The 21,265-nt window shown below is 56.5% G+C and overlaps 1 protein-coding gene across 1 annotated transcript; it reads right to left on the bottom strand.

The window, feature by feature from the left end:
* Positions 1-11,328: 11,328 nt before the first annotated feature.
* Positions 11,329-13,830, bottom strand: MCHR1 (melanin concentrating hormone receptor 1). Its single transcript, XM_088535929.1, has 2 exons — positions 13,773-13,830; positions 11,329-12,368 (listed from the first exon to the last, which is right to left on the bottom strand). Exons 1-2 carry the CDS (start codon positions 13,828-13,830, stop codon positions 11,329-11,331), a joined length of 1,098 nt encoding a protein of 365 aa, XP_088392055.1.
* Between the last annotated feature and the right edge of the window lie 7,435 nt (positions 13,831-21,265).

The following is a 21,265-nucleotide window of genomic DNA, read 5'->3' on the forward strand; positions in this document are numbered from 1 at the left end:
ACCAACACCCTGGCTCTCCAAAACGTGGGTCACAGACAGTACCGGAGCCGGTGTCTGGCACTGCTGAGCGGCAAAGCTGCCGCCGTCTAAAACAGACAGGTAAAAATGAGCGTCTGTGAGGGATGGGGATGCTGTGAGCCACAGTGAGGATCGAGATTTACCTTCTTGCTCACTTAGCTCTGCCCTTTGAAAGGATGAGGGAAGGAAGCAGACTGCCGGGCTTCCCCAGGGTCGTACTGTTCAAAGCAAGAATCAGCTGTCACCTGCCATCCTGGCCGGGCAGGGTAAAACTGGGGAATTCTTGCTCGTTTATGGTCCAATTCCAGGGCTGGAAATTGGTGCAGTGCGCGCGCAGGGCTCCTGGGCAGCGCCACGGGACGGGATGAAAGGGCTGTGCAAACCCCGCGGTGCTGCTTGGTACCAGATGCATGCAGGGAGCCTCCGAAAATCCCCGTTTCTAGAAGAGGAGTCGCTGGACGCAGTGGTGGAATGAAACACCCAGCTGAGATGAGGATGCTGCTGTTGGAGATGGCCGGCGACCCGCTGGGGCTGCTCTTGGTGAAGGAAATGCTAAAAGCTGCTTTGGTTTTCTGTGTCTTTTAAAACTTTGGGAGGAAACTGAAGCAACGTGGGTCTAGCTCCTAAGGAGGACAAAAGCATCTGTGGAAACTGGTGGGATCTGAGCGGTGTGAGCGGCCGGAGCCTGGCGCTCCTGCACAGCCAGCCCCTCCTGTGCCGTGTGTGGTTGGTGTAACCTTTAAACCCTTCTGTTTGGGTTTTCCTCAAGTGAATCCTTCGAGAGATGCCTGTTAATCCATCTCCCTTGAGCCGGGAGTGTCTGTGACGCTGACACCAGCCGCCGGCTCCCCTGCCCCTTCCTGCAGCTGGGAGCCCAGGGCCCATTCACGTACTAATCCCTTCCATTCCCACTCATTTGTCCCTGCCCTCTGAGCATGGGGAGGAAATTGCAGTGCCAAGAACAAATAGGAATTCTCCTTTCCTTTGGGAATAAAACCCCATCCGTTTGAATCGTTTGTTCTCTTTGAGATTTCCCCGCGTGCCATTGAGAAAGGTCTTCTGTGATGGAGTCAAAGCCTCGGTGCTGAGCAGGGCACAATACAGGGGAATCCATCCCTCTTCATTTCCTATTGCTGCCTCCTCTCCCTCCCACTCTCCCTAAAAAAGGGATCAAATGAAACCTGCAGGGCAGATGGATTGGCTTTCATAGGTTGCCTCTGTCCTGCTCGATAAATGTGGTTAAAGAGGAGGAGTTTGGGGGGTTTTGAGTCTACAAAGCGGGTGAGCGTGGTGTGTGTGATGCATGGGATGAGGCTGCTCGCCGTGGCTCCCTCGGAGCAAATCCTGAGGGGCTGGAGCCAAACTGTGGACACAGGCACTGGAAGGGCCCTGGGGAACCTGCTTCGTTTGGCTTGTGGGTGAGCGGGGGTGAAAAATGCCTCAAGGGCCTGTCCTGCACCGCTGCAAAGGCACCGGCGGGGCCTGGAGCTGGAACGGGCTCTCCCAGGGTGCCCTGGACGAGTCGTTTAGCTCCCGTAGCCCATTCAGAGATGCAGGTTTCCAAATCTGCAGAGAAACTAAGACTCGGTCAAGTGTTTGAAGTGCTCTGGGGGCTGCGGCTGCCCTCTGAAGGGTCCCTGTTTAAAGCTGCCTTCAATGTCTCTGCCTCGCACAAAGGGCTCCTCTAGTTTGAACAGGCTCCAGCTATGTTTACTGGCAGGAAAGCTTCAGGGAGTAATGAGCTCTGGAAACTGCTTATCTATAGTTAAAGTATTTTGAAACAAAAGATGTTTTTGTCCTGGAAACCAAATGATATCATGCGTTTAGTAAACAAACCTGAAAGATATTGTGTCTCAAGTGCAGCGCGCTCACAGAACTTCACAAAAGAGTACAGCCCTTCTCCCTCACCCATCCCCTCCAGCTGCAATGTGTTCGGGCATTGGGTAGGAGGAGGAATGCTTCCTTTTCAGTAGTTTTAGTCTTGTTTTTCTTTTGGGGTTTGGTTTAATGTAAATTCATGACCTGTCTCTCCAAAGGCCTCATTAATGGGGTGTGGGTTCGGGGTGAAGGTGCTCAAAGAGCACTGCCTGCAGAGGAGGCGTGCGTGGTTGTGCTGCATGGTCCTGGCAGAGCGGTCTCACCCGGAGCTGCTGCCCCTCCATCCGGGACGTCTCCGCTCTCGAGGTGAGAGGAATTCATTCCTGGATCCCGGGATCCACTTACCCCACCAAAGCAGCTCCACTTGCAGCAGCATCAGGCTCTCAGGTGGCGAGGGCCCCGTTGCGCCCAGCAATGCACAAACGTGGAATAACGGAGAGGAATCCAAACGGAGTCGTCATTAGGCAGTTAGGGCCTCCCAAGGCCAGGCCTGGGGTGCCAGGGGTGTTTGGGCTCCCAATACAACTTGCTGCCCTCTCTGCTTGCAGCCCCGGCGCGGCTGGGCTCTGCCCCATGCGAGGGCCGGCACTGGAGGAGGGAAGTTGCCCTCTGTGTCCCAGGGCTGGGGAAGCCCTGGGGCTTTTGCCCAACGTGTCCGAATTCTCAGCGGCTGCTGCGTTAGAGGCACTGCCTGCAGTGGGTCGTGTGTTATTTACGGTGCAGTGATGCCCCAATGCGGGTGCGAAGGGCTGCACGAGCCGCCCGGAAAGCGGATCGGCCCTCAGGACTTATCTTGGCTGCCCAGATGGGGGGAAAAGGTCTGGCTCCCGACACGGAGCGGTGCTGAGGCTGCCGCTCGCGGCGGTACCGCCAAGCTGGGCTTGTGTCTGGCAGCTCCAGCGCCAGGACACGGACGGCCCTCGCTCCCGTGTGAGCATCCGCGGGAGTATCCCGCCAATACTGGTGGGAGGCACCTCCGCTCCCCGCACCGGGATCCCGGTCATTCCCAACACCCACGAGCCGCAGCCCCGTGTCTCACAGCCCGTGTCAAACCTGCTGGCCCTGAGCTGTCCTGCCCCAGCGCTGCACAGACCTCATAGCCGGAGGGGCTCGAACACGGTGAGAGCAGCCAGGAGCAGCTCTGTGCTGGGGACTCCGTGGTGCTGCCATTGGTTCATTGCTGCGCCCAGCTCTGCCTAAAGCGACAGCTGAATTTGCTCGTAGCCGGCGCCCCGGTCTGCACCGCGTTGCACCTTTGCTGTTGATGTAACTGCAACTGCCTGCAAACTCACTGGCTGGCGCTTTGTTTGCCCAGAGCAAATTGTTTGCTGATGTCTCATAAGTTCGTAGGTGGTAGACCTGATGTGCGGGGTGCTGTGTCCTCTGCACCCCCATGCACCAACTCTGCTTGCTGTGTGATTAATAAAAGTCAGTGTTCGGGACCGGGTAGTCACAACCACTGCCCCCCGGGCACCTGTGGCTGTGGCCAAGGAGCTTGAGAGGAGGCAAAAATGGGACAAAGCTGGTGCTGGGCATCTCCTGACGCTCTTAGGTGTCATTTGTCATCTTTCCCCCTCGAGCAGGATTGGGGTCTGGATGCAGAGAGGGCCTGGCCTCGGGAATCCCGCAGAGCTGGCAGCGCTTCCCAGCGCGGCCGCTGCCAGAGAGGGGGCTCCACACAGATGGGCTGAAGTGTTCTGGGCCGCCCACGCGGGCTGCTCTTCTTGGTTGTCCTCCCCCAGCACGGGCAGGGCGCGAGGGAAGTCCCCCCCTTCACCACGATGCCGAAGCCAACATCAACAGCCTTAAATTAACGATGCGCTGAAAGCTCAAGGCTACGGGAGCAGGAATTAATATCCTTGAGACTTGTCTAGTTCTGCCTTTTCTGACACCTCCTAATTTTCCATGTAAATTGTCTTATAGATCTTTAGCTCAAAGGCTGTGTTGTTTGCTGGGGGAGTCTGGCTTGTCTGCTTGGAGATCATCCAGGCTAATGGCAGGGCTGTAGCAGCTCCCACTCCCCTGCGTGGATGCCCTATATGTGCCTATACGAATCACCGCTGTGTTTATAGCTGGCCAGCATGAATTTCTGTTCTGTTAACTGCTATAAGGCCATATGCAATAGCCCCATGCGTGCAAAATGTGCTCATAACAACACAGGATGTTTCAACCTCTTTTACATTGATGCAACTTTGCATAGCAGCAGGGATAGCTCTTATGCACCTATTAAAAGTGAACTCAGATTTCTGCCTGCTGGACTCAAGTAAATTCACCCAGTTTTGCAGGAAGGAAGTGAAGGTGAGAGCACAGCTGAAGGGAGAACTCATCAAATGTGCTGATTCCCTCAGCTCCGGGTGCGTTACTGCACGCTCCGACTTCACAGACAACCAAGTCAGGCCTCTGACTCATAAAACTAATCAGAAAAAGAGAAAAAGGTTTCTAAGTCATTCAAGCATTTAGAAGTAATTCATTTAATTTTTTAATATCTATCGACTAGCTCCAGTTTAACTGCTGATAACTCTAGGCGCCAGCGTGACACAGGCCAGACCCCGTCACGCCAAGTTCCCTCTTCGTGGAACAAGGTGCGGGAGGCGTCAGCATCACCCGTGCTGGGCGACGGCGATAGGGAAATTGCCTTAGTCTGCACAGTATAATTATAAGGTCTTTCAATTTAACCAAGTTTCAAAGTCTGAGCTGAAGATGGGAAGCACAGCAGCGTCATTAACAACCCCCCAGGAGAAGGGGAAGTTTTGCTGAAATTGTCCCTATTTGACCCCTGGTTATAGAAACAAACCCCCCTGAGCCCTGCTGAAATTAAAGCCTTCGTTCCCTTCAACTTTGCCGTTTCTAGGACCATCTCAGCAAAGGAGGGGCTGAGTTGTCCGGAGCGCTTGGAATATTTATGCCCTCAGTGAGGAAATGAAGATGGAAACACCGAGGACCCGGGCAGGACCTTTCATTGCCGTTTGGGCGGTGGGTTTCCCCGGCACCCCTCTCTGCTGCTGAGCGCTGCCTTTCTTCTTCAGACGTGTTTGAGTTGGAGCTTGTGACGTTGGGTTTCACCAGCGTGGCCGGGACGTGCCCGGGAGGGGAGCCTGGACCAGCACCACGTGGCAGCTCCTGGAACGCCTCCGCTGGCTGAGGACAGTCAGCATTAGAAGCAGATAAAAACGACTATTTTGACATAGCTCCTAACAAGCCAAGTTAGACTGCAATAGATTTTTACAAAAATCACCCCCTGCTTTAATTAGCCAGGAAACTTCATTTTCAAACTCTGCCTGAAAGACTTAGACTCATCAGCTTGGTTCCCTCTCCTTCCTTCCTGCTTGAAAACGTAGCACGAGCCGATTTCTGCAGGTGGCTTCTTTAAAACAGAACCAAACCAGCCAATTCTTTCAGAAAACAAACTGAAGATCGTTCCTCTCTGGCTGTTTTTCTCTCTGTGCTGAAGTTGTGTCGCTCACCGAGTCCGCAGTGTCCGTCTCTCCTGGAGCCCCAAGCCTCTTGGAGGGGCTGCTGGTTCCTCGTACCCGTTTCCTTTCCGGACGCGGCTTCCGCAGCGCAGGCCTGGCCACGTCCCGGAGCTTTCCCGTGTCTCTGTCCCTGCCGAGCATCTGTGTCATTGCCTGTCCTTGGTCACGAATCTGTTGTGATAAGAGTCTCACTTTCAGTTATTTGGTGAAAACTGAACGTCCTGCTGGTTGGCACAAGCGGGGCTTGGGCAGCCTCAGGGTCTCGCACATCTTCTTGAGATGCCACCGCTTCCGTGAGCACCTCTTGCTATAAAAGTGGGATAAGCTAATTCCTGCCTGCTCCCCATGGCTCGAGCTCCTGGCCAGGGAATAATGTGGGAGCACGAAGATAAGTCTGCAAGTTTCCAAGGAAGTTGTACAGCATCTGCCAACTGCTGCTCCATCCTGCAGTCCTGCTCCCTCTTCCTGGGGCAGAGCAAAAGTAAGGCTAATTTGGCTAATTTATATTTATATAGTTGTTGTTGCTGTTGTTATTTTTCCTTACTTGGAGGTGTTTGTGGTTTACACTAATGCATCCTGAAATACAGCCATTAGCACCAAAGCATCAGATCTGACGCGATGCAGCAGGATGGGGTAATAGAAGCCACTTATGGAGCAACCACTGCCAGCTGTGTCCCTGTTATGTGACACTGTCCAAGTGCAGGTCACCAAGTGACTCCTGTCTTTCCATAAGAAAGGGATTGTTGCGATGGAAAATCCCGCTTTCCCACAGCTCATCCACAGCTGCCTTCTACCCTGAGATAGCTGCGTTTGGTGGGAATGCAACACAGGTAAATTAGTTTATGCAGGGTTTTTTATTAAAAACAACTTTAGAAATATGAAGTGTTGTTTAGACAGCAACTTCTTAACTGCCTGCAATGTCTTCATGAGACCTCGCATCCCACTGTGCTCCTGCAGTGGTGTCTGAGCCCATTTACCACGTGAACAGACACAGAATTTAAAGGAGTGGAGGTTACAGCCTCTCTTTAACTCCTGAAGCCTCTCAGCTCATCTGCCCGGGCCCTGGTGCTCTTAGAGGCCTTCAGTGCTTTTTTCTGTCACTTATTGTGGTGCTTTGGTGCTCAGCTTATGATAACTGCCTCCCTTTTCTTGCATCATGCACTGCTTTCCTTCTCTGTGCTAAAAGGCAGAGTCAAGATAAGTAGTTGCTTTCTGCAGCTGTAGTGTAGACTTTATCTGAGACTTCAGTCTGCGCTTTCCAGGGATAAAATGGCAATGTTTTTTTTTTTTCCTGTTTCTAGCCCCTTTCTGAGGTTTGGCCCGTTAATACTTGTGAAGCTTTTGAGATTATTGGATCCAAGGAAATAGGGGACAGCAGCAGATGAGCTCTCCTCCTTGGCAGCACCTTTAGCAATGGTGCTGCCCTCATTTTAGTGGGGTCCTCAGAGAGCCAAGAGCAGATGTCAGACTCCTGCATCTCGCAGCTACTGAAGAAGCTTCGACATGACTCAGGACTGGTTTTATTGCCTTTCCTGTAGTTGTATTTCGTTGATTTCAATGGTGTTGCTGCTCGGAGAGCAAAACCTGGCTATGTTCAGTGTACCCCTTTTCCCACTTGCATTCAAAGCTGGTTTACTCCCCTTCCAGCTCCTCAGAAAAAAAAAAAAAAAGTGAGTAATTAGCTAGGCTGTGTTGATGTAATGAATAGTGGGCTGGATTTGCCGGATAAAGAGCTCCTGAGCATGTAGGAGACATCCTAATTACCCTGGTTGAGATATTCTGATGCAGGGCCGATGGGGAGATGCTGGAATGTTTTGCGTCTTACCCAAAGTCTGAGAGTGTCGGGAGAAGAGAGGGGAGTCTCATTAAAATCCCCCCGGAAAGAGGTGCAATTTATTTCCCGCAGAACAACTGATGTTTCCCATGCTCCAGAAAGGCTGAATATTAATTCCAGCAAGTGGGCCCCTTCTCATTCAGCTGCCAGGATCTGTGTTTTTAAACCTAGATATCGTGTCAGGATTGGCTGGGGGCCGCAGCTTGGCACAACACAGCTCAGCCCGCGAGCAAATGTTTATGCACTTTCTTTAATGGCAGCGGTTGGCTGGGGAAACGTATCTGGACTTGAATAAAAGTAAAGGGTAAGAAAACTTGTTCTCACTCTGAGAGGTGACGTTTTATTCTCTTCGATTTTTCGCTTCTGAAAGCAGCTTCCTGTTGACAGTGCAGCTTGTTCACGTTACTGGCGCGCTTATATGTCTGAGGTGGGGATTAGAATCTAGAAGGACTTGACCTTAAAATAAAAATTCCTGAAATCCTTTGGGTATTGAGATCCGTGGTCTTCATCTCCAAGCAAGCAGGAAGGGGAACAAGAGGAGACCTCATGCGAGTGGTGCCGTCGGGCCGGGTCCTTCTCGTGCCACTGTCCCCACGACAGGTCAGTAGAGTCTGACCCAGCAGATCTGTCCTCACGCGATGCTCGTGCTGTGCTCTGCACCCCAGGCCACGTTCTGCTGGGACGTGGAATGCCGGATTCTGGAAACCTGCGGTGCAAAGGGAAGCTCGCAGTGATGCGCCAGGGTGAGCTTGGCTCCCAATCCAGCCTTGAGCCTCTAGTGGTGCTTGTGTCATTCAGCCGCGCGCTTGGGGACGGTGACACTGATGTGGTCTGACTTCCTTAGGAGGAGGAATCGAGGCTCCTTCTCGCAAACGCTTGACCCCGGGACTGCTGCTGTTACCCAGCATCCGGCTGGAGGTAAAATACAGCGAGAGCAACAGCTCTTGGATGCTGCAAGGCTGCTGGGGCCGTTCCCCAGTGCATCTGCACAGGGCACCGAGGCTTTAAAAACAGACAGTCTCCAACGCCCTTGTGTAATGAGGGCTGACGCCTCTCGCCCGAGGGCCCCTCTCCCATGCAGCGTGTTCCCTGCTCAAATGCCACCCTGTAAATAGGGCGCCTGGTGCCTGGAGCAGGACGGTCCCTAGAGGGTTTCTCCAGCAGAGCATCGGGGCTCTCGGTGCGATGCCCTTCTGCTTCTGCGCCGCTCCGTGTCATTCATCCGCTCGCTGCTGCTGGAGCTTTGCTGCAGCGGGGAAGGGGCAGAGAGCAGGTCCCGCTGCCCAAAACCATCCGAGTGAAGGGGAACCCCAGGCAAGTTTCCCCTCTCCCACCTCCTAAGTCCCTTCCCTTCACGGGGATGTGTCCCTCTGCCTTCGCAGAGAGGAGTGAGCGGCAGGGCTGCAGGAGGAGCCCGGGCCCGGCCGGCCGCGCTGCTTGCGGTCGTGGCCGGTGGGTGAGGAGAGACGTTGCCGGGTGCCCCGCGTGCAGCAGGAGGACGAACCGGAGCGAGTGGCCTGAGGATGTTCCCCACCTGCGCGTGGTGGCTCTGTGGGACGAAACGAGGCCAATTAGGTGCCCGGGAGAGGCGGTTAGTCACAGTCTGCTTCGCGCGGGGCCGGTGAGTCACCCCGCGCCGCCCTCCCGCTACCGGGGGTTATCGCTCTCCATCGCATCGTCCTGCACGCTGCTCTCTCCATCGCATCATGCTGCACGTTGCTCCCGGGCAGGCTGCGCTCCACGGACACCTCGGAGCGAGAGCAGAGCCTGGGGGAGAACACGAGGCCTCCGGAGGCACCGCTCAGGACCAGGAGCAGAGAACAAACCACAAACCCCTCCGTCCTCCCACTGCCCGAGAAGCCCAGACAACTCTCCAGCACACGGGAAAACCCTTGGTGATGAGAGCCAAGGAAATTTCCCTCCTTCAGCATGGCAGGCTGTCGGTCTGAGCAGCTAGGCGCCTTTTTGCTTCTTTTCCTATTGACCTTGTTTTATTTTCCCCCTCCGTTTGCAGAGGTTTCGATGGGTCTCACTTAGCTCCTCTCAAGCAAACAGCACAGGAGTCCCTGTGCCCTCCTCTCCACACATCCCGCCCCACACGCGGCACCGCTCCGGGTTCCATCCGCGCTCGGGCAGCTCCGTCCTTTTCTCCCCAGCTGTGTGTTTTAGTCAGACTCTGCAATCACTAATTGAGGCGCTGAGACTGTGGGGGCACGTTATAAATACGAGGAACAAGAAAACACCACGGGGAGGAAGCCAGACGCAGCGCAGAACATTGACAGGATGCCGAGGTAACAGAGCCGGCCTTGAGAAACAGGGAAAATAGGTAGGATGTTTGGCAGCTCCGTGCCGAGGTGGTGCCAGGCAGAAGGTGAGGCAGAAGAGCACTGGGCTCCTGGGGAAGGTGGTGGATGAGGGCTGGGCCCTTGGATGGGGCTGGTGCCCGCGGGACCGGGGGCAAGGGGCTCTCCTGGCACCTAAAGATGGTCCCTGCACAGGGGGAAGATGAGAGCAGGGCCTGCCGTCTGCTCGGGACCTCTTGTAAGGCCCTTCCCGCGGGTCCCACAGAGCCACCGCTGGTGGGATGGCCCCGGTCAGCCCCACCGGGGTGGTGTTAGGCCCAGGTGGGTCAGTCTGTGAGTCACTCTGGGCAGGAGCAGGCTGGTTCAACCGTAAACACCTTTATTGTGAGCCAGATAACATCTTCAGCGTGCAGCTTCCCAGAGCCCGGACACCTCAGCTCCACTCTTAGTTTTCCCTTCCCTCATAGTTTCCTCATTGCTGCTATTAAAGGCAGAAGAAACCCCAACCTTTACTACCTCCTTTCACAGAATCCTAATCCTCCTTTTAACTTCCTCATAGGAGAAAAATAACACAATATCTTTACTTGAAAGCAAGCGGGTTTTGGCACAACACGTTTGACCTTCACCGTGGAGCCCTTCAGGGAAATTACTGACCAAAGAGCAAAAAGAAAAAAAAAAAAGTCCCATGGAAACCAGCACAGATGAAAATTCCTGGCAGTCCGGCTGGAGAAAGCTCTGAAAGTCCCACAGTTTCAGAGCTCTGTACATGTCTGCTTAGCAGCGTGTAGCTGATCTGAGCTGCCTTTCCTTTAGTCTTTCTAATGAGCAAAGTCATTTCCTACTCACTGGCTGCTAAAGCCACGTGTGAAAACCAGACATTCATTTTTCCCCTCAAACTGTGTGCAGTGTTGGCTGTTTTGAGGAGGCTGCAAAGGAAGCTGCATTCCTCGAGCTGCCTTTCCATGTCCTCTCGCTCCGCAGGTCTCAGCACAGGGTGGTTTTTAGAGCTGTGTTTAAAACCCTCTGCTTGGGGTTCCCTGATGCCCATGCAGACCGCGAGGCCCAAGAGTGACATGAGGAACTAGCACTGGGAAAATCGGCTCCTCGTCATGGAAAGTGACAAATCTGGTGTCAGCAGCAGTAGTTTTAGTGAGTTATTTACAGTCCCTTGCAGCAATACAATTGCCCTGGCTCGATTTTGCTTGTGATATTTAGGACTGGCATCAAAATTAGCTAGTTCTGGAAATATATTGGTTACCAAACAGTGCGGCAGTCAGGGCAGGCACAAAGACCAAACAGCAGACTCAGGTGAGACACCTGGCCCCACGATATATCGCACTCCTGTTTGCTTCTAGGATAAGGGCACAGACGTCAAAGCTCACAGGTCAGGTTGTTTTAACCCAAAATAAATACATAGAAGTTGTTTTCCAAAGGTTCAAGTTTTGAATTGAGAGGCTCCGTATCAGCACGTTGCTTAGAAACGCTGCTCGGGTCCGGGGAGAGGAACCTCTGGGCAGTGGTTATACAGGTTTGACTCCTCCGACCCAACGCTCCCCACCTGGAATCTTCTTTCTGTCGTTTCTCTCTCATTTCCCTTTGGGGTGCAATAACCAGCGTGGCAGAAGAGCCTTCTTGTGCTGGAGTGCAAAGCAGAGGCAGATTGCAGCATCTCACAGGCCAAGGGCGGCCTTCAAGGAGCAGGAGGGGCTCCTGGGCCGCATAAGCCCGTGGCTCATGTGCTTCACCGAGCCCTGTCAGGAGTAGCTGCTTCTCTGCGCATTTCCAAACCCCAAACCTTCCCCTGGAGCGACCGCACGGACCCCTAGTGAACAGCCACCGTCACAGGCAACGGGCGTGGGGAAAAGTCCTCCCCAAAGCGAGTCTGCTGAGTGGATTCCGGCAGCAGTTTCAGGCGGACGCTGATGCTGTTGTTGTTGGCAGAGCTGCTGTTGCCACGTGGCTCTTTTGCAGGGCGAATGGCCACCAAGAACTGGCGCTTGAAGGTCTCACTGAGGGCGATGTAGAGGAAGGGGTTGAGGCAGCTGTTGGCGTAGCCCAGGCCGATGGCCAAGTTGTAAGCATAAAAGAAGGCCACGGACGGGCTGTCGATGCCGAGGTGAACCAGCTGGAGGATGTAGAAGGGGGCCCAGCAGATGAAAAAGGCAGAGCAGATGGCCACGGCCATGCGGGTGACTCTCTTGGTGCGTACCTGGAGGCTCCTTTGGGGCAGTGGCACCACCGCGGTGGCCATGTGCTGGAGGATCTTCAGATAGACCACACAGATGACAGTGAGGGGCACAGCGAACGCCAGCGTGAACTGGTACAGCGTGAACCAGTAGATGTCCGTGTCCGGGTTGGGAAGCAGGAGAGCGCAGCGGACACTGCCGTCCTCCAGAGGCATGAGGCCTGCGTACATCCACACGGGAATGATGGTGAGGAAGGAGAGCAGCCACACCAAGCAGATAACCAGCGCTGCCACGCACGGGGTCCGGACACAGGCGGATTTCAGCGGGTAGACAGTCGCCAGGTAGCGGTCCAGGCTCATGGCCGTGAGGATGTTGGTGCTGGTGATCTGACTGTTGGCGTCCAGGGCGGTGATGAGGGTGCACAGGGGAGCTCCGAAGTACCACGAGCCGTTGCCAAGGAGCTGGTGGATGAGGAAGGGCATGCCCAGGAGGAAGAGGAGGTCCACGATGGAGAGATTGAAAATGAAAATGTCAGGCACAGTCTGCTTGCACTTGAGCTTCTTCTTCTTGACGATGGTGTAGATGACGACGACGTTTCCCACGATGCCCAAGAAGCAGATGATGCCGAACAGGCTGGGCATGATCACGTTGGTGTGTGGCGCCGACCTCACTGCCTCTGCCAAAATAAACCCCAGCGATGAGCACAGCTCGTCAGGAGTCCCAGGCACCTGGATTCCCCTCCAAGATGTAGCACAAGCAGCACTTGGAGAAGTTTAACTGCAATAATCATCATTTCCTTCCCTCCACCCCACCTAATTCTGACTGACCACAGAGACCGTCTTTCCTCAGCTCTCCTGGGGTTCTCTCTGCCCCTCGGAAGCTCCCTAGCTGTTCCAGGGGCACCCTCAGGCTGCGGGCAGGAACTCCACATGCCCTGTGTGCCAGAGCTGCCAATCACCCTCCGTAGCTGAGGCAAATCTCATCTCATTACCCCTCTCCTGAGGGACCTGCTTGTGGTATTTTTTTTTCCAGGAAAGGGTTTGAAACTGGGGCAAAATGTCCTTGCTGCTGTGTAGCCCACGGGGCGCTCGGGATGAACCCCTCACGTCTGCAGAGGAGCAAGGCCAATGCAAGGATGTGCGCAGGGGCTGCAGCAGCTCGTGCGCTCGGTGCCTGCGCGCGCGGCGCTGCCGGGGCCTGGAAGCTGGTGGGAAGGGGTAGCCTGTGTGTGCGCTACAGGTCTCTCCATGGAGGCAGGAGCGCGTGCCTGTCAAATGCTTTAAAATGATCTCAGCTTAAGCAGGAAAAAAGTCGGTGAATGGGTGGGTGAGAGTTTTCAGCAGGCTCCTGGGTGAACACGGCTGTTAGCAGCTCTAGCCTGCAGCGCCGCGCTCAGCAGCTCACCCTCGCCTGCGCGTTGGCTGCAGGGGACAGCGCTGGGTGAAGGGGTGAGCACCGTGTCACCGTGTCACCATGTCACCTGCAGCAGCCGTGCCCGGGGGCTCCGCAAGCTGCGCGTTCTGCTGCATTACAGAATCACAGAGTCACAGAATGGTTAAGAGGAAGGGACCTCTAGAGAGCATCCAGTCCAACCCCCTGCTCCAGCAGGGACACCCAGAGCAGGGGCACAGGGAGGCATCCAGGAGGGTTTGAAGATCTCCAGAGAAGGAGACTCCACAGCCTCTCTGGGCAGCCTGTTCCAGGGCTCTGCCACCCTCACAGGAAAGAAGTTCCCCCAGCCCCACAGGAGCCCCGCGTCCCTCCGCATCCCCACGGGGAGCCCCGCGTCCCCCGCCGCCTCCGTCCCTCTCTGCGCAGCGGATCCCGGCGGCGGGGGCGGCGCGGGGGCCCGGCCGCCCCGCCCGGCGCTGTCCGCCCGCGGGTGCTGAAGGCGCCCGCGCCCCGATCCCCGCACCGCGCACCGCACCGCGCACCGCACCGCGCCCCGCACCGCCCCGCCCCGCTCCCCGCACAGCTCCGCACCGCTTCCCGCACCGCCCCGCACCGCGCCCCGCACCGCTCCCCGCACCGCTCCGCACCGCTTCCCGCACCGCCCCGCACCGCGCCCCGCACCGCTCACCGGAGCCGTTGCGAGCCCCCGGCGCGGAGCAGTTGCGGGAGGAGCCGCCGGGGGTCATTGCGGCCGCTGCGCGGGCAGTTGCCCAAGTCCCGCGTTCGCCGAGCGCGGAGCAGCCCGTGCCGGCCCCGCAGAGCAGCCCGTGCCGGTCCCGCGGAGCAGCCCGTGCCGGTCCCGCGGAGCCGCCCGTGCCGGTCCCGTGGAGCAGCCCGTGCCGCCCCGGGCCCGGCTCGTGCCTCGTTGCTCTGCCCTCACCCCGCGCGGCCCGTTCGTGCCCTACTCGCAGGCCCGGCCCTGCCGCCGGGGCTGGGGACACCCGGAGGTGTCAGTCCACGCGCAGAAAACCCGCCTGCTTTTGCCTTCTGCTCCCTCTGCCACCCGAGACACTTCACTTGTGATTAATTCTGCCTTGTTTTCTGCTGTTCTGTTTCTTCCTGCAGCTCGCCTGCTTCTGAGCTCCAGAAATGAGCCCTGTCATCAGCTCAAGTGCTGCTTGTCTTCGGTTTTTCTTTTTGCCTTAAGAAAACTAGCAAAACTAGCCAAGACTGTGGCAGCAATTTCCATATGGACTTTCTACCACGTAAGCCAAATTATTGAATATTTTTCTTGAAGTTCTCTCTTTTTCTCTTACATTTTGGGCAAATTTTAGCACTTGTGCGTGAGGGGTTATTAGCACAGAACAAGCTGCACTTCACACACGAGGATGTGAGTGACTAGTTCTGATCTACTGCAGCTGGGATGAGCTATCGAGGGACACAGGGACGTAGCTGAAGAGGGGAACCAACCGCTCTGCCTAATTGCAAAGAAGACTGAGGCCCCAAACCCTTGAAAACATATCTTAATTTAAAAGAGACTTTGAGTAATTAACACTTAAGCAGGGAGCTGCTGTCTTGACAGCCAAATGGTGTAGACGATGGCATGGAAATGGAGTTGGGCCCTTGAACATAAAGGAAGGAAATTACTTCTTCGCACGAATTTTACATCGCCTCTATCCTTAAGCAAAATCCTCTATCTTGCCTCTATCTTGCCTCCCTCAATCTTGAAAAGTGAGTGTTTGCTATCACTTCCCATCTGCAGGAGAGCGAAATGGCATGTGGCAAGGTTAAATGATTGCCCTAAAGCCATATGCTGAGCTTGCGGCCAAAAATTGGCAATAATTCTTCCCACAACGCTGCTGGTTTGGGCAACATCCTATCCATCTCCCCCTAGTGATTATCCCAGCTCAACTGTTCATATCACCACAGAGACGTGGCTTGAATATCATCATTTCATTTCAAAAGGGGAAATAAAAGATTTGGAGGAGCCGCTTTGTGAAGGCGACTCAATGGTGGCTGTGGTGCTGCTGTCCTGTGTCCCGTAGACGAAGGCAAGTGGGAAGAAGCTGCTGTCGTGTCCCCATGCCCGATTTTGGCCTGGTTTGTGTCGCCCTGTGAGCTGGCAGCGCTCTGAGCTGCTACAAGGGGATGCGGAGGCAGCGCCGGGACCAAAAGCCGCCTTTCCCACGTGGCCCCTTCCCCTGCGCGTTTCTGGGAGCGCAGCAGCAGATTCGCTCTTGGCTGCTCTGTAAACTGCACTCCCTCCTCATCCTCACTGCGTTGCTGGTTAATTCGCCCAAAGAGGGAATTTACCCGACCCAGACGACCCCATCCCGCCTCTCTGTGCTGTGGATTCTGGCTAATCCCGGCCCCGTCCCGCTCACTGGAGGTTTCCCCGCAGCCTCTGCCCATCCCGCTGCTCACAGAGCGCCGCAGGCCGAGGCCGCTGCCTCCGCGGTTCTGTCTCCCTCGCTAAAGGTGAGAGGATCCCAAAGACAAAAGAGCAGCCAGAAATACCCGGGAGAGGCCTCTGAGCCTGGACACTGTCGGGACGAGGTCAGGGCCGCTCTGGGCAAACGGAGCGGTCAGAGATAAGACCCTCCAAGACCCTCATAACCAGCCCCAAGCCCTGGGGGGGGACATGACCCTGTGCCCCCTTTGTCACTTTGTCCCCTCTCACAGGAAGGGCCGCCAGCACAAGGAGGGGCGGTTGCACCTCTCACTGCTCCCTCATCTGAAGAGCAACCAGGTTTAGGCTCCAGCCAAAACAACAGGTTCTGGCTCGTGTGGGACCCTGAGCGAGGCCCAAGAGGGCGGCGAGGAGCAGGAACAGAGGGTCTGCCCGACGCGAACGCTCTGCCTCTCTTCTCAACGGGAAGGACGATGATCAACTTAGAAATGGAAATTACGGACCTGAGATAAAGCAAAAGTGAAAAGCCTGAGAGGTTCAAGTCAGGAAAATCAGGCGCCTGGAAGAGCTGCCACATGGAATTGCAAATCCGAGAGCAGGGATTTATGACAAAGCCAAGTTAAAATGAGTAAATAAATAAAACAGTTTTATAACCACAATCCTGCTGCCTGTATCTGAGCAGGGAGGAAAGCGGCAGTAGCTGATTGTCTGAGCTGCAGTATGTTAAATTCCTAAACTACAATAAAGCATCGGACACAGAGTCTCCCAGGAAATGGTTAATCCGACGAGGACTCGGCAGGCGGGAGCACCACGAGCTGGCCAAGGAAGAAGGGAAAAGGGAGAGGGAAGCCTCCTGCTGCAAGGAGAGGCAGCCGGGATCAGGAAGCCTCTGGAGTGGATCCGTGCGCCACGGACAAGGCTCTGCTCTGCCAGCAGCAGCTTCCCGGTGTTTTTCCTCGATGTTCCCACTGGCAAACCGGGCAACTGTGCCCTGCGCCGCAGCCGAGCGGAGCTGGCCAGGGCTGGAAGCAGCGTTAGGGTGTTAGGAGGGCTGGGAACCTTTTAAAATGATGATGAAAAAGTGCCTCCCATCTATGAGCACAAAAATTGGAAACCACTTAGTGTTTACCAGCCCGAGGGAAAAAAAGCAGAGGCATAAACATTTTGGAATAGCAATAAGAAACTACTATCAGTTGGGAGTTCATTAGCTGGAAAGACGGGAGCAGAGACGTGGGTTTGTTGGGAGCTGCTTGTGCAACGCGGCTTCAAAAAGGCAAATGGGATCCTCGAGATGTTTCCCGGGCAGGAATTGCTGTCGTGGGAATGGGGTGTGATGCCAGGGACAAGCGGCAGCTGCTACGTGCGGAACGGGCAGCCCTGGCCCCGTGCGGCCGAGCTCCTGATCCGGAGCCTTGCCCCGGTGCTCCCTCGTTTCAGACTTGCTGTCGGGAGAGGGGTTACGCGAGGCAAAAGCAGGACATTTTGCTGGCTGAACAAAACGCTCGGGTAACCTTCAAGGATTTGGAGAGAGTTCATGTGGATAAAACCCGGCTCAACATGTTATTTTGGATCGACTTAGCTCCCGAGGGGTTCTGTGGCAGCGGAGGCTGCGGATACGTGCGTGATGCCTCCTAAATGCCCCGCGTGGCCGCAGGGCTCCTGCCTCCCTCCTCTCGCGTGACGCAGGCGGTCGGCTCGGGAAGCGGCGGAGGCTTCTGCTCCCTGCCCTGCTGTATTCCCATATCCAAGGTGTGGAGACTGTGGGCAGCCTGGGAATTTGCACTGCTTCCATCGCGGCCGGGGCTGTAGCAGGCCCAGGGAGCCAGACCTACCTCCAGAGACAGGTCTCTCTCCTGGCAGAAAAACTCAGTTAATTAAAGCAGCTTCTGAAAGGAATCGCTTAGCCAGGCTGGAGGGATAACAAAGTGAAAGCCGTGTCCTTAATCCTGCCCTTTCATCTCCTGGAAATTCCTTCCTGTCCTGTCTCTTTCTGTGTCTCAATTGCTAAAAGAAATGAGAAATAATTTCAAATAATTTCCCCTTAAGGGAAAAGAGATAAACCCCGAGGCGACAGAGACAGATGATGGAGATGGGGGCCGAGAGGAGGGAGCCGCTGCTGGAGCCGGGCCGGCGAGCGGGGCCGGAGCGGGGCCCGTCCCGATGGCCGCGCTGCCGCGCAGGCGCCCACGGCCTCGCGGGGAAGGGACGCGCTCGGGCGTGCGGGTGCCCATCCTGGCTGTCCCAAAGGAGCCGCTCTCGCTCCTCCCTTGGAACGAGCACCTCGGGGGCACCCAGGTGGGTTCCCCTTGGGAATTCCCATGGCCGGAGTTCCCGCAATCCCGCTGCAATATTCGGTGGCAGCCAGTGTGCTGTGTGTGCGTGCGTGATCCATCACCCATCCCTCCTGGCAGGAGCCATCCCAGCCCCATATATTCTGCCTGTAGCAGAATTGGGGCAGAACCCAGGTGTTTCCACAGCATGAGGTGGCCCTGGGACCATGCGTGGCCGTGGCAGGGTCAGGGCCACCCGTGGCAGGGCCCAGTCTGCAGCGAGGTGCGTTGGGCCCGCGTTGGCGCGCGGAGGGGCAGAGCTGCCGGGCTACCCAGGCCGCCGTTTCCCTCCCCTCTGCCTGAGGTGCAAAGCGCGACCGACATCAAAGCAACAGAACCTCTAATCCCGTCCTGAACCAGCACAGCACACGCAGCGCATGCTAAACAGCAAAGCCGCAGCAGAAAAATAAAAAAGAGGGATTATCTTTAATTTCCTGAGAGAGTGACGGGCAAGGGAGACGGAAAGAAAGGCAGAGGAACGGCAAGAAGTGTCGGTGCAGGCAGCGCTGCCAAGGGGCTGCGCGGATGGAGGGCAGAGCGCGACGTGCGGCCGCTGCGCAGGGCACGGGGGAGCGAGCGGGGCTCAATGTGGGCCCTGCTCCACCTGCTCACACGTGGGCAGGGAGGAATCAGTTTACTGGGAAGCAGGTGGTACCTCGGAGCGTTGCCGCTGGGCTGGGCTGGAGCAGCGAGAGGGAAAACGCTCCGGTGTTCCCGAGAGTGCCCAAGGACCAGAGGGAAAACGCTCCGGTGTTCCTGAGCGTGCCCAAGGACCGGCTGGCACCAGCACCCGCACTAGTGATGGGGGTGGTTCTTTGCTGTGAAAGGGGGCGGCTGAGCGGAGCTTCCCGAGTCACTGGGAAGTGGACGGGAGCAGCCCCCATTCTCACTGGAAAGCGGACGGGAGGAGCCCCCATTTGTGCCCCTTCCGTGCCGGTCCCCGGTCCCCGCAGGCTCTGCCTGGCACCACCGCTCCCACCGGCTCTGCGGCCGCGGCGGAGCCTCGCGGCACCATCCAGCACCACGGGCCGGATTTGGGGGCAGCAGCACTGGGATGTCTCCCTTTGGGAGGCCCTCCCTGCTCGTTAGCCGGCTGCAGGGCACGTGGTGCGGGGCCCACACACAGCCCTGCTGGACCCTCCTCCTCCTCACAGCAGCGCTTCCACCTGCCCCCTTCGCCAAGGTCTCGTTCCCGCTCTGCCAGGCAGCTGTTGCCAGGGAGGTTTTGAAGAGGTGATGGCAAAAACGCATTCATATAAATGCGCCACGGGGCCTACACAGCTCCCCTGTCCCTCTCCAGCCTTGCCCTCGACCTCGAGCTGAACAGGGAGGCTCCCTGGGTCCCCACGGGCAGCACGTGAAGCTGGACCAGGACACGTGGGGTGTGATGAGCGCGGCGGTGCTTTGCAGCCCCGGTTTTTCCTGCTCTCTCAGGCCCTGGCGCTTGCACGTCGCTCTGTGCTGCGGCCGTTCTGGTGGCAGGGAGCAGGAAGGGAACTCGGGGTGACTTGCTGCCCCCCGGCCCCCGTTGCACGTGGATAACGGCTCTGTAGCGGGGTTGGGGCTCTGGGAACCGCAGCGCGAGGGCTGCTCTCGGAATCACCCCACAGGAGCTCGGGGCTACGGGTGCCTCCCTCCTGCCAGCAACGCGGCCTTCCCCTTCCCTCGCAGCAAACGCATCCATTTATTTTGCGAATGGGCATTCAGGGAACAACTCAGGTCAGTCTCTGTGGAGAGGGGAGGGATTCGAGCAGCGGCTGAGCCTGAGAGCAGGGATGAGCTGAGGCGGCAGCAGCCAGGACGTGTGCTGGGCTACCCCGCAGTGGAATCTGGAGTCAAAATAGACCAACTGCAGGAGTAACATTTCCGCTTCCCTCTCCCACTCTCCACCCCCCAAAAAGCCGCTTTCAAACGCTGCCTGGAATTCCAAAAATCCTCCCCGGCACCCTGCAAGGAGAAGATCATTGTAGCAAGAGCCTCTAGATGGCAACACTGACCCGAGCAGCTGCAAGTTGGAGCAAAGTCCCTGCCGAAGCCGAGCAGCCCGTCCCAGATCCGGAGCCAGACGCTGCCAGCAGCTCCGCACCCAGATCCAGGGACGTCACTCGATGGCCCTTGGGCACCTCTCCGAGGTGGGTTGCAGGCTCTCGCGCTGGGGCTGAGCTCTTCCCAGGCCTCCCAACCAGTCAGCTCTTCAAGACGCCTCCAAACGCACGTGCACGTACCCTGCGCTGCTGCCATTTGCAGCACTTTTTGCTGAGGATCACGAAGGACCTGGTTAATCACCCTGGCTTTAGTTGAAAACTACCCAATACGAGGCAGGAATTGAGGATTCCTGACTCCTCATCCTTTTGTCACATCTGTGCTTGGGCATGGACCAGTGAATACCCAGCAAATCCAGGTGGATGCTGTTCAAAAGGCTTCCAGGGCTGCAGGGAACCGTGTTTCCATCACCCGGCCTCAACCGCTTGGATAACCTGGGAATGGAGGTGGGATGCACCTTCCTGCAGGGAAACCATGTGTCCACGGGAGACTTTTTGGGCGGAAAAGTCCCTCCCTTGCGTGAGACACTTGGTGCGAAGTAGAGCCTGTTCTTCTCATTTGCCAGGTGGCTTTCGCTTGTGCTCAGGGAGCTGCAAAGCTTAATTAAGATCCTTAAAAGGACAAAAGGTGCCGCATAAATTCGGGGGATTATTACAAATGTCACTGCTTTACAAGCTCTGGCAGAAAGCACATAGGGAATAACACGACCTCTCGCTTCATAGCACTGCCTGGCAGGGCTCTCATAGCCTCGTGCTTCAAAATAGCAGCCATAAAATGTTGACATTTATAATTAGATGTGCATAATAATCTCTTTATTCCCGGCCTGAAAGGACTGGGTGTGTCGGCAAACGTCAGTTCCTCCTCCTCGCCAAGGATCCCCCGTATCGGCTTTGCTTGATAAACCCTCATTCAGTGACACGTCCCAGGGCCTGGGTCCAAGAGGTGCCGGATATTTGCAGCGCGCCGCGAGCCGGGCACGTCGTGAATGAAATCAAAGCCCGTGTGTGTTTTTAATCTGCTTAGTCGATGCTAATCCCGCAGTATCATGCAGCAAAAGCCGGGCGGCTTCATTAGGCCTCTTGTTTTAGGGAACGGGGCTCCCGCGGGAGCCCTCGGCGCTGCCGTCTCTGTCAGGGCTTGGCAGAGCAGGGCAGCTCCGGTGGGATTAACGCTCTGGGGGTTGGAACTGGGGCACGGAGAGCCGAGGGCAGCGGGTTTAGCTCCGCTGGGTGCCCTTAGCAGCCAGCCCGGAGCTGCGCCCAGGGCATCGGAGCAGGACCAGGTGCTGGGTGCCCGGGCGCTGGGGATGCGGGTATCGGGTGCTGGGTGCCCCGGCCACTTGCCTGGGGCACCTGGGGCCGCTGCTTTGTGCAGCCGGGGCCGAGCTCAGAGGCCTCG

Source organism: Tinamus guttatus, unplaced genomic scaffold (genome assembly GCF_059628265.1).
Source record: "Tinamus guttatus ecotype Peru unplaced genomic scaffold, ASM5962826v1 Tinamus_guttatus_pri_ptg000649l, whole genome shotgun sequence".
Taxonomy (NCBI): Eukaryota; Metazoa; Chordata; class Aves; order Tinamiformes; family Tinamidae; genus Tinamus; species Tinamus guttatus.